The sequence below is a fragment of the Sander lucioperca genome, chromosome 5, assembly GCF_008315115.2.
Source record: "Sander lucioperca isolate FBNREF2018 chromosome 5, SLUC_FBN_1.2, whole genome shotgun sequence".
Lineage (NCBI taxonomy): Eukaryota > Metazoa > Chordata > Actinopteri > Perciformes > Percidae > Sander > Sander lucioperca.
Window position 1 is genome coordinate 12,274,331 of NC_050177.1, and position 13,015 is coordinate 12,287,345.

The following is a 13,015-nucleotide window of genomic DNA, read 5'->3' on the forward strand; positions in this document are numbered from 1 at the left end:
TTACTTGGTGAATTTCAGGAAAAACACAAATTAGCCCAATTGTGTTCCTCCCAATCTAATTTGGACGGTGACTCTGGCGCTCAAGGCCAGGAAATGAGGGAGGTGGTTAGGACTGTCACTCACTCTCTCTCTCTCTCTCTCTCTCTCTCTCTCTCTCTCTCTCTCTCTCTCTTTCTACTCCCCTTCCCACATGCATCCTGAAATGGTAATGCAATGGAACCGGCAATTTTCATGTCATCATCATGTGGAAACTTGATTTGCCAGCCTCAGGATTTCATAAGATTAAGAGAGAACCTCTAGTGGGAAAATTACCCAGTCACGCACACAAAAGGTAACAATAATGCCCCCAATCTATTTGAGTAAGTGGGCAAATCAAAGGAGCAGAAAGGTTGTTTGTATCAAATCCATAAAGACAAGAAGATAATGTAGAAGAAGAGCTATTGGGACAGTATGGATGATAAAAGAGTTGTGTAGAAAAGGAATGAGAGGCAGGAGCATGTATTTACTACCCAATTCGCACCTCCACCCCTCAGTGGCATCTTCCACACCTTTGTAAATGGTTTATGGGGCTTCCATGATGACTGTTTTACCACACTAGGCCCACCCAGACACACACACACGCACACACACAAGCACTCAACACCAACATGCTGTATAAACAGATGACAGGAAGTTGTGTTGTCAGGAAGGTGTAGGATGCAAAGACAATGTCCTGCCTGCTAATCCAGCTGCAGGGCAGTGATCACTTTTGATTAGTGGCGCTTTATTCCTCTCTTATTATCAATGAGTGAAGTGCTACAGTTGATTTTACCTAGGGCAGTGCATCCTGACTATGCTTACAGTCCATTTCGTCAATGTAAAATGTTGTCAGAAACACGTTTTGGTGAACTATTTTTGTAAAATACGAGATCGTATTCAGAACGAGACGCCATTAGAGTCTGTTTTGAAATTCGGGAGCAGCAAGAACCACGTGACGCGTTCGTCCAGTCAGCTGCCATGTGTTGCGTTCGTCACGCTCATCCGCCTCGTCGTTTCCAGTAAGTGTTTTGATATAGGTGTCGAAAGTGGGCACTACGGCAGTAAGTGGTTAGTGCACATTAACAGTGTACTGACGAACCGAGACAAGCGAACCGAGCGGTTTGGATGTTTTTTCATGAACCGTACCACCCCTAATTGTAGCGCGTATGCTCTGTGTTCTGCCTCATATATTTGAACAACTCTTAACTCTGATCACTGGATGTAAAATGCAAAAAAAAAACTCTCTGTTACTGTTTATGGCCTAGTTTAAACTGATTTTCTGATTATTCATTTTTACATTTTGGTTAGGCTATGGAACCTAATGACCTGTTAAGATAGTTAATCAACGAGTTATTAACAATGGCTGAAGATGTAACCCTGATTATCCAAGTTATTCCATCTCTAAGTTAAGTTATCAGAGAGTCTTCCAGTGTGGGAATTGACTTTTGTGTTTGGAGGGAGTTTGTTAACCCACTTTATGCAGGGTTCGAATTATGATTTAATCTTTGTGGGGGTCTCTTTAAAAAAACAAAAATAAATAAAGTAGTCTATGAGCAGCAAATTTTGAGCATTAAACATTTCATTTCCTGCATTCTGGTGAATTTTTATGCACATATTTACCTTTTTCTGAATAAATGTATGCTGGAAATATCTTTATGTAAAGGGAAACATAGATTACAATCCAAATATAAAAAACATAATGGAATATATTACAATAAGGCTCTCAGGCATTCTGTATTGCTATTTATTCTCCTGTAGATCGACTTTTCTAATTATATCTGAGTCACCAGACATGTAGCCTAGCATCATTTACTCTTTTGCGTCTTTTGTTGAGGAAGTAACCTCCTTAAATGTGCATATGACAATTATTCACCTCAATGATACATTAATTCATTTTAATGAATTAATAAACCCCTGGACCTAATATTTCAGATGTGTTTGAGCAAGATTTCTGCTCATGTTCAAAACTTTGTGCACGTGATATTTTGAGAAAAATAAATTGATAATAGGCTATTACAAGAATAAAGTCACTAGGCTATATTTCAGAAAATAATCTACCTGCACCATAGTCTGCTGTGCATTACGTGATTGCTCTGCTGATACGTTAGATCTCAGACACAGAGCCCTGTTGGAGACTCTGGTCTCTGAATGAGAGAAGGTTTAGGGAAGTGTTGGTACGCTGCTCTACATCGGAGGTGGAAAACCAAAACTACGGCAGAATTACACGGAGCACAAACGGGACACATCTACCGCAGCATGTCAACAGCAGAGCGCGTCTTTTATAAACCTGAAGCTGCACAGACTACGGACGGAAGGCGTGCTGCAGCAGCTCCGTGGTCTGTACCGCTGCTCGTCTCTGTTTACAGCGAGAGTGGACACTAAGCGATGCACAGGTCTGCTTCAGAGCTCCGTGTGTTTGGGAAAATTGCTTTATTTGTGATTTAAATAATGGTGCTGATGATTTTTAGAGACCCCCACAGGTGTATGATTTTACTGCTTTCATGGGAGCTCATCCTCTCTCTATGGGAGCTCAGCTCCCACTGGCTCCCACGTAATTCGATCTTTACATCAGCAGGCAACCCTCTAGCAGAGAGTGTGTGTGGTTTTGCATTCACAAACTCTTTGTGAAACTGAGCTATAAAGTTTATGGTGTTGCTGTTTGCAGCATTTAGATTGAAAACGTCCCCTGAGCCTTCCTGAATGTGTTCCACCTGGACCTCAGCACAACCCCCAATTTTTTTTTCGCAGCACTCACCTCATGATGGGAGCAAACGGTCAACAATGCTGTTTCGAAAACTGAGTGAACCTGCTGCTTCTGGTTTTCGTCTTTGCTTGGAGCTGTTCTGTGGAGTAACGTGACTGACAGTGGGTCAGCTCTGTTGTATGAGTGATGTACATGTAAATAAATGTGTGCCTGCACTGTACCACACAGGCTGCTGTTGCGCCTGTGAAGCAATGAATTGAAACTCTCAAGTGTGTTCATTTGACTCCGCAGGCTATCTTTCAAACACACACACATAGGAGCAGTGTGTGTGTGTGTGTGTGTGTGTCTGTGTGTGTGTCTGTGTGTGTGTCTGTGTGTCTGTGTGCGTGCGTCCGTCCGTGTGTGTGTGTGTGTGCTGGCAGTGCCAAGTGTGTCTTGCGGGCTCTTGTGTGGAGTGGGATTATGTTAATTTGTCCTTGGTGGAGGCACTCTCACCAACGCCTGCACACTATTGTCAGGAGAGACAGACAGAGAGAGAGGAAAGGAGGGAGCGAAGGAGTTGAGAAAACGAGTGGGAGAGAGGTGAAGCTGTGATAAGCAATTTGGAGTGGGTAGAACAGAATGAACAGCAGAGAAGAGAAGCCTGAGGCTGATGGACGGAAGTGGAGATGGAAGGAGATGAGTGAAAATAGGGATAATGCGAAAGAGAAATAAAGACAAACGACTGGTAAGGCTGAATCAGGTGAGTAAAGAAAACATGGGAATGTGAGGAACAGAGGTGGAAGATGTGTGGGGGAGTAAGTGAAGAAGGGCGGTAATGGAAAAGAGACAGATCAAAAGAGTAAGGATTGCTCACCTCGATTCTACTCTCTTTTTTGGTCATTTTGCCTTTATTTAATAGTGAAAGTAGAGATACAGAGCAGAAATATGGGTGAAGGTAGAGACAAAGAGGGAAATGCGGTCCCTGGCCACAGATGTTGCTATTACATGGTATACTTCTTTAACCATTAGGCCATCAGACACCCCTTACAAGCTTTTTAAACCTTCAAATCTAAAATATTTAAACTCGTAGTTCCAGACCTTGGGGTCATGGCCCTTCAAGGTGTCCGAGTCACTGTGTGTCTGACCTTTTGCAAAAAAGTTCTTTGTGACAATAATCTGGGCTCTAATGCTTCTTTGCAGCAGTATGTCAGTGCTACAGAACATTTTATTCCCATTCCCATTTTATTATAAACTGAGTCGCTCATTAGTTGTTTGCACCTCAGTTGGATTTGTTTACCTACTATCAGCAAAGACGAGACATCCTATGTGGACTGGTGTGTGTGAAGAGTTGCCAAAGCTGAAGTTACGCTGAGTTAGGAATTCTGGATTGGGAAGATGGCCCTGGAATTGTGTAATGTTTGGATTCTTGCAAATTTAAGCATGTGTGAAACGGCTATTACTGCTCTTCCTCCGGAGTTTACCGGAGTTTACCATACATAAACTTAATCCTGTGTGAGAAGTAGGGAAGGCAGTAGTTCAGTCCGTAGGGAGTTGGGTCAGGAACCAGAGGTTCAAGTCCCCGTACGGAGTGTGGATTGGTAGCTGGAGAGATGCCAGTTCACCTCCTGGGCACTGCAAAGGTGCTCTTGAGCCCCCCCAGGTGTGTAGTGATTTCTGACAGAGTGTACATTGTAATTAATAAAAAGTACCCTGTGTGTGTGTGTGTGTGTGTGTGTGTGTGTGTGTGTGTGTGTGTGTGTGTGTGTGTGTGTGTGTGTGTGTGTGTGTGTGTGTGTGTGTGTGTCGGAGTGCTCACTGGTTGTTCTCTAAGACAACAGCACCACCTGCTTGTGACTTCTGATAATGTCAACTTGTTATGATCCCCGCTCAGATATTTCTTTTCTTTTTTGTCAGTACTTCAGCTGACTCCACACTTTGTATCAGAGCTTGTTAGGATAACACTGAAGCTCCTTTTGCTAATTAAGAGGAGGCTGATGCTATCAATACACTTGCACCTGTGTTTTGGACTGTCAAAAGTGCTCGGGGTAACGGTGCTTCTATGTGTGCATACAGCTAGTCATGTGGGGGGGGAAAGTAAGGAGTTAGGCTGATGTAGCATGCCAGAAAGCTATATATAGGTACCTGGTGTTTGAGGTGCCATGACGACAAGCATCCACCTTGCAGGGTCTTTAAGGAAGACACCTAAAAAAAGCTAACCATATTGTGGTAATGTCCTTTTGCAGGCCCAAAAGAATGAGAGGGAGTCTATCAGGCAGAAGTTGGCCCTGGGCAGTTTCTTTGACGATGGGCCAGGCATCTACACGAGCTGCAGCAAGAGCGGCAAACCCAGCCTGTCCTCACGGTAAGAAGACCTCTGTCATACTTCTTTCTTAATAATAAACATGTGACTGGTGGTTTTCTAATATTTTTTTCTGTGGTCTCATAATTCTCTGAAGAAGGATGTAGCTGAAAGGCGATCATACACAAAGACGTCAAATGTGCATGAAATTAAGCGGTATACAAGAGCTAAAAAAAACACACAGAAGGGTGTAAATCGGAAAGTCTAGAGTTACTTGCATAGGTACCAGTAAAGAAAGGGCAAACAGGGAGGAAGTGAATGACAGGAAGCAAAAAGGATTTGTGCAGTGTGAATGAGCCACACACACTCACTTCCCAAAAGACACACACAAACATTACTAACACCTCCTACACTGCACCTTACTGGAACTAGATGTTCTGTAAACACTCCAGTGCTCATTGTATTCCTGTGATTTGATCACGTGGATTTCTCAATAATGTTGCAACAGATGAGTGACAAGATGTCAAAGGTGCATGAATTTTAGCGGTATACAAGAGCTAAAAAAAACACACAGAAGGGTATAAATCGGAAAGTCTAGAGTAACTTTCATAGGTACTGTAAGGTTTAGAAGTGGAGTTAATTCATATTTGAAAGGTGTAAGGCTCAGAATATAATATAATTTATATTTGAGTTAATTTACTAGAAATGTATTTACAATGTTTAGTCAGTTAGTCATTTACATATTTATGTTACACAATTATTAGTTACATATTTACATGTTTACATATTTAACACACTCAGGATATTCTGTTGAATCTGCCTCTCTGATTCCCTCACGTTTACCTCAGTCTAAGTTCTCGCTTCTGATTGGTTAGTTCAGTCACGTGGAAGGTCTGAACAAGGAAGTGTTGTTGTTGTGAGTGGTGTTCAGTAAAGTACCGCTTGAGAAAGTCATCCGTCTCCATCCTGCTGTTTGTTCTCATAAAGAGTGATCCACCACCACATACCGAACCCTCACGTTACAGGTACCAATAAAGAAAGGACAAACAGGGAGGGAGTGAATGACAGGAAGCAAAAAGGATTTGTGCAGTATGAATGAGCCACACACAGTCAGCCCTTGTGGCCCTCACTTCCCAAAAGACCCACACAGACATTACTACCACCTCCTACACTGCACCTTACTGGAACTAGATGTTCTGTAAACACTCCAGTGCTCATTGTATTCCTGTGATTTGTATCACATGGATTTCTCAATAATGTTACGACTGTTTGTCGTGCATAATGCCTCATTGATGATTATGGGGAAATAGTTAAGATGACAGTAATGTGTGATATATGATATGCTTGTCTGGGGTAGCAAAGTCATAGACACACTGTATTAGAACCCAACTGATACTGGATTTTTTTTTAGGCTGATGCCCACTATCGATATTTAAGAATTTAAGAATCAAAACAATACCAATACCAAACGTCAGCCAATATTATTATTATTTTTATAATGATACCTTACATTTCTTTTTCAAAGTATTTTGGAAAAAGAATTGCCTGAACACCATCTCCAAGCCACACAATGTATTAGAAAACATACCCTCGCACCTATGTGATGTGTGTATAATTACACCCCTTCAATTTTAAAGAATTGTGACCAAGATATGTACTGAGTGAGACAATTTAAAGGTCAAAGATAAACTTGTCAGTGCTTTCTCACTACAAACTATATATATATATAGTTTATAATAGTTTGTATAGTTTGCAGTTTTATATATATATATATATATATATATATACATGTCAGTCAGTCACTGTAAAGGCATCATATTATATCAGCTGCTGGTCGTCAGAAAAGTTAGTAATCAATCTATTAAAATGGAGTTACAGAGAGGTTTTTGATGCTGCCTCTCCTGGAAAAAAACAATCGACCACACAGGTCCTACTTTAATCGGGACTGATTGGATCTATGCTGTGTAATCAATCAGCTGTTCATCTGTTTGTAATTACTGCATTGAATAAACAGATTATTGATCCACTGATCTGTGGATCTCTGATATTCTGCTGCTCCGTAGCACAATAACACCCCCACCGGTCCCAAGCATATTGGATCAGACCTACCGGAGGCTTCCTGGATCGATCCATATTGAAGACAAGAGGGGGAGATGATTAAAAACACAAGCCCTCCTTAATGCTATCCTCAGCCGGCACTTTGCTCTGGTGATGAAGGCAGCTAGCATTTGCCAGGATCTTCTTTCTATTTTTCTTAATATTGTTTGCACTTTTTCCCTCTTTAACGGAAGGCGTAGTGCACACAGTTCAGTGTGCATACTCACAGCACTCTAAATCCTTTATTGAGGCAAAGCACTTTGTGGAACTTATAATACAATAGGTCATATGTATTAGCAGCAGTGCTGTTGACAATGCTGTCTGTTTTGGCCCTGGTCCGAGTCAGTTACTGCAGAAACAGGCAACGTTGAACTGACTTCACTTTTATCTGCATTTATGCTAATAATAACATGTTGCACCCTGTTTGAATCTGTCTCTGTCTCTCCCTGCAGGCTGCAGAGTGGGATGAACCTGCAGATCTGTTTTGTCAATGACAGCGGCAGCGACAAGGACAGCGATGCAGATGACAGCAAGACAGAGACCAGTCTGGACACACCTCTGTCCCCCATGGTAAGCACTGATGTCCACACGTGCACTTTGAAGCCCACGCAGAGTTATAATAGTATTTCGCCATAATTCAAGACTGGAAGAAAATGACTTGAATCTTGGAATCACAATGAAATGTGTATTATGATATACAGAGTTGACAGTGTGAAAGTGTCAAAGCTCTGATTGTGTGAAAGCGAGATTGAGGCACAACAAGAATGAAAGCAGTGAAACGGGGGAGATATTCATTATGAATCAGAGAGATAATCAGCGCTTCAGATGCTATATGAATGTCTTTGCTCATGTTTTCTGGCCTGTTAACCAATTCACGGGCAGGAAATGAGAGGTGAATTGGAATGTGCTCACCATGGCCATGGATGACTGGCCACATTAACCTCCTGTCACCCTGAGACACGTTTAACAGAAAGAGAGGGAGAAAGAGAGAATTATCATTTCTTTGCATGTTCACCCGCGCTCTCCTCACATCCCATTTCATGTACAATAACGTTCCTGTCAGTGTGTAAAATCTACATACCAAAATGCCAAGAATACATTAATTAAACATTAATCTTCTGACCTGGTCTTTCTTATCTTTCCTTTTCTCCCTCATTTCTTATTCATTTCATTGTCTCCTCCATATTTTATTCCACCTTGCCATAATTTGTCTTTTCTCCCTCTTCCTCCTTCCACCACGTCCTCCCTGCAGTCCAAGCAGAGTTCGTCCTACTCGGATAGGGACACCACAGAGGACGACTCTGAGTCGCTGGAGGACATGGACTTCCTGAGTCGACAGAAGAAGCTGCAGGCCGAGGCGAAGCTGGCTCTGGCTATGGCCAAACCCATGGCCAAGATGCAGGTGGAGGTGGAAAAACAAAATCGCAAGAAGTCACCTGTGGCCGACCTGGTCAGTACCACAATTACACAGTAATGCTGCCTTTGACCGCAACGAATTATATCACTAAGGACATGTCCAAAACAAAAGGGGGAAACACCCTTCTTATTTTCTAAATGACTCCTATATTCTTCGACATAACAGAATTCATGTAAATGTAATGGCCTAGGCCAAGAGTTATGTAGTTTTGTACAGATAAGGTTAGCATGCAAATACAACACAAAGTTGATGCACTGGAACCAAGAGATCCACTGATTTATATGACATGTAAGAAAAGAGTTACTAGGACAAATGCATATTTGCAATTTCAAGCTTTTGGTTTTACTTTAAATCAGTATTTTTATGTTAACAATTGATCACATTACTACTTGTATGAACTCACAGAGAATTATCACCCGACTCTGCCGTTCCCCTCGGTTCTATGGAGCTTTATAGCATCTTTCAGCTCGCTGTTTAGGTTTTTCGGCCCACAACTTTACCATTTTGGTTTATTCTCATCACTCTCATCAGTGTAGTTTTTGGCAGACAAGCAGCTGTTTTCAACAAAACAAAATACTCCCACAAAGTTAGTGACTAGCTGGTGAGGGACGTGGAACATTTAGCAGGTTTAGCAGATATATTTCTCAGGATTTGGAGAGGAGAGTAAACATTGAACTTACATTCACATATCAGCCAGAAACTCCAAATGAATGTTGCTCTATATCTGCTGGATGTGTAAATCGGCAAATGCTTGCTAAGAAGTTCACCATATTAATCAAAAGGTGATCATATGTTAGTGTTGTGTTTACAGCTTGTTTCCCCTGCCCCCAAATGGCCAAAAAATATGATATTGCAGGTCAGGCCTGTGACATCATCAGCCTAATTGATGCAACTAAGCAATCAGCTGGCACACTTGGTATTTATGAACACTTGTGTTTCCATACACCTCTACCTGCTCCTGATGATGGTTTTAAAGCAAAACCAAAAGCTTAAAACAGCAAGTATTCCTCATTTTGTTGTAGTAGGAGGAAGGTTTTGAAATTATGAATCATATTTTCACCTAAAAGGGGAACACCACCTAAATTCAGAATTTCAATATATTATTTCTATGGCCTAGGGAAGTTCAATCAACATTTGTGAACATGAGCTACTCTCTCTCAACGACAGAAACCAGAGAAGAAAGTCTCCAACTTGTGATGTCATCAAGTATAAAGCCTGGAGCTGCTCCGTAGACAATGAGTGGGAGATTTTGTGGACCCGCAGAATGTTTGTTTTCTTTTTTATTCTATTGTATTCTATGTTCTCAGTTCTGAAACAGAAAATGTTCCCATATTCTAAGAAGATTCCCCTGGGTGCTGTCAGTGTCATCTATAACACCTTTCCCAATTCATTGTCTATAGAGCAGTTCCAGACTTTATACTTGATGACATCACAAATTTGAGCTTTAGCGTTCTAGTTTTTGCATTTGGGAGAGAGTTTTTAATGTTTACTAATATTGTTGGACTGTCTTAGACCATAGCATGTATGCATTTTGAAAATGGGCGTAGTTCCCCTCTAAAGATGAGTAAGATAGCTAATTGGAGCAGAGAGCTATATGATGTATATCAATACATACAGTAGAGCTTTTTGTCATTTGCTTTTTACTGTTTTAGAACAAACCGTCACATATATTATGGTCAAATGTCTATCATTTGGTCCATTAGTCAAAGTGTATGAGAATAGATGGGTGGGTTGTGTGTCAGAAACGTATGAGTATTATATGGAAGCTATGGAAACGGGTAATATTTACTTGTGATTATGTCACAGGAATCCTCCTCCAACCCCTCCTCTGATCCCTCTCTTCCTCTGCCCCCATTTAGAGGAAGGAAGGTGATGACAAACCTGCTCATCATTTTTTCATCCATTTTTATCTGCCTAACTGCCTCACACACACACACCCACACTGTCAGACTTACGCACACAATATTTCCACATGGTCTTGCAGGCAGAACCGCTTTACTTATTCAGAGAAGAGAGGGGCAGCTCAGCCGGGTCCATCTATAATTCATACACCGGAAAGCATTGACTTCAGTGTTGAGGGATGTAGCAGTGCTCAGCAGTCAGAAGACATAACTGTCACATCTGGACCGAACACACAGTGAATATTAAGATGTATTAAGGCTACAGCCACCTGCCATGTCCACAACACCAGAGATCTATTAAATTGAAGCAGTTACATGTGCCAAATGCTCCTCTGGAACAGTGATCCCTAACTAGGGGGTACTTCTGCAGTTGCCTGGGGTACATAGAAGGATAGTGGAGTAGCTCTACTAATATGAAAAAAGAAAGTATACATTTTTGGAGAGGTATATACCCACCCAAATAGGATTTCAAACCGGTCTTTACCTTCTGCCAACCTGAGTCAGTTGTAACACCTTAAAGCTACATTTTGTCACAGAAATTGCATGAAATAGTTAGCTAAAAATAAAAACATATGTATTAACAGTTAAAAAGAAATAAGTAGTGTATAAACAGGTAAGTTCAGTTTAGTTTATATCACATATACATGTAAAAAATAAATAAAAAAGGGCACCCGGATAGCTCAGTTGGTAGAGCGGGCGCCCATATATAGAGGTTTGCTCCTCGACGCAGCGGGCCTGGGTTCGACTCTCTCTCCCCTTTCATGTTTTCTGCTGTCCTATCAAAATAAAGGCTGAAAATGGCCGAAAAATAATAAGTCAGTATTTTTGAAGGAGTGACGAACCAAAGCAAGTTTGCTGTAGATGTAGGCTGAATCCTTTGCTTATTACACCTACCCTTTTTACATTAATTATTTTGTGAAGTTCCCTTTAGGTTTATACACTTCAGCATAGTTGAAATAATGGATGAAAAAACAGGAATGGATAAATGATAAAACTGTTATCGAATTATTATTTTTATTCGCTTAAAGTAATAGATAAACAGTTGAAATAGTGAGTTAAAAGTAATAAACAGTTGAAATAATAAGCTAAAACTAATGCATAAATAGTTGATATAATTAGCTGTAATTGATGGATAAACAGATGAAATAATAAGCTAATAGTGAAAAATAAACAGTAGAAATAATAAGCTAAAAGCAATGCTTAAATAGTTGATATAATTAGCTGTGTGATGGATAAATGGTTGAAAGACCTAGCTTTTTCCCCTTTTGGTAAATTGACATTGAAATGTATGAAGAAATTATTTTAACAATCCACTAAATACAGTATTTCTTAAAAAACACATTACAATTAGTTAAAATGAACACATTTTTAACATCACGGGTGGTGTCAGCGAAGGTACAGTGAGCCAACTGTGTGTCTGTGTGTTGGAAGTGCCTAAATTTGTACATGGAAGTACTGAGAGAAAGCAAAATAAGTAATCAAGAGAAAATATGGGGAGAGATTTAGATTCTAATGTAAAACCTCAGGTCTCTCCCACAAATTCATTCAGAGAGAAGTGTAGTTCCTTAATCTCATATCGAGTCATTGCTGGAGGTCTATTCGCTGGTATTTCAACACATAGTCAGTAGTTTGTAATGATATGTATGATATCAGAAACTCACACATTGGTCAGCACTCTGGCCTGTTGAGTCAGGACCAATACCAATCTACAACCATTGCACTGGCTTGGTCTCTGACATCACATTTCTCTCAATGTCACTCTTAGTCACCGCCTTGTGTGCAAGTGTCTCGAAACTGAAACTGACACATGGCAGCTTCAAGTACAGTTGCATCATTGCCATTGTGAAAGCAAAAGATAAGTGAGAAAGTTTCGAGGAAGAACCAGCCAGACACTCACGCACACAAACACTTAGAGTGTGGCACGTGCATGTTTTCTCATTGTGACTGGAGAACAAGTGGGAGGCAGAGATTAAATGTGTGTTAGAAGGAAAGCGAAAGAATGTAGACTGGTTGGATGCGAGTGTTGACAGAGGAAGAGTCTGAGAAACAAAAAAGCAAATGATCTGCCCAACTGTTCCCGAGAAAGCACACATGATGCTTTGTGATTGTATTGCATGTTGTGGCTCCACTCTGAAGTTGACTGAGAACATGGGGCAACTGCTGGTGGCAATGGGACTCATTAACACATACTGTATACAAAGCAAGCAGATACATTGGGAATTATAAATTAAAGGAGATACTGAAAAATAAAAGCAATGTTTGAAGCCATTTCTGCTCAGGTACTAGTCAATACAGTAATTTCCACAAATACAATTCTTTAAACTTTCAGGATGCTGCATTATATGGAAGACTTTCATTTTCACTCATAGGGAAATAATGTGTAAATTCTCACCCTTTATTGTCACTCTACCGTTGTCTGTGATTACATAACAGATGTTTCACTACTGTAGATGAATGGGAAGACTTGGGAATTTTCAGGGAGACATGAGGCCTGCACTGTTTTTTTTATGGGTCTATGGGTAAAAGCATTCAGTGGGCTCTCAGGAAGCACAGCATCACTGCTGGCCTCTGCTGGACAGTGAAAACTTCACATGTCA

General features: G+C 40.8%; 1 protein-coding gene across 6 annotated transcripts in view; it reads left to right on the forward strand.

Moving 5' to 3' along the window:
• schip1 (schwannomin interacting protein 1) overlaps positions 1–13,015 on the forward strand; it is a 228,776-nt gene that overhangs the window by 210,872 nt on the left and 4,889 nt on the right. For 5 of the 6 annotated variants that reach the window (XM_031301048.2, XM_031301050.2, XM_031301049.2 and 2 more), the window contains 3 exons: positions 4,948–5,066; positions 7,553–7,670; positions 8,353–8,550. In XM_031301048.2, the coding sequence (XP_031156908.1) occupies positions 4,948–5,066; positions 7,553–7,670; positions 8,353–8,550 (435 nt within the window). Of the gene's footprint in view, positions 1–3,304; positions 3,465–4,947; positions 5,067–7,552; positions 7,671–8,352; positions 8,551–13,015 lie in introns of those variants that run through there. The other variant, XM_031301052.2, reaches the window with a different exon arrangement.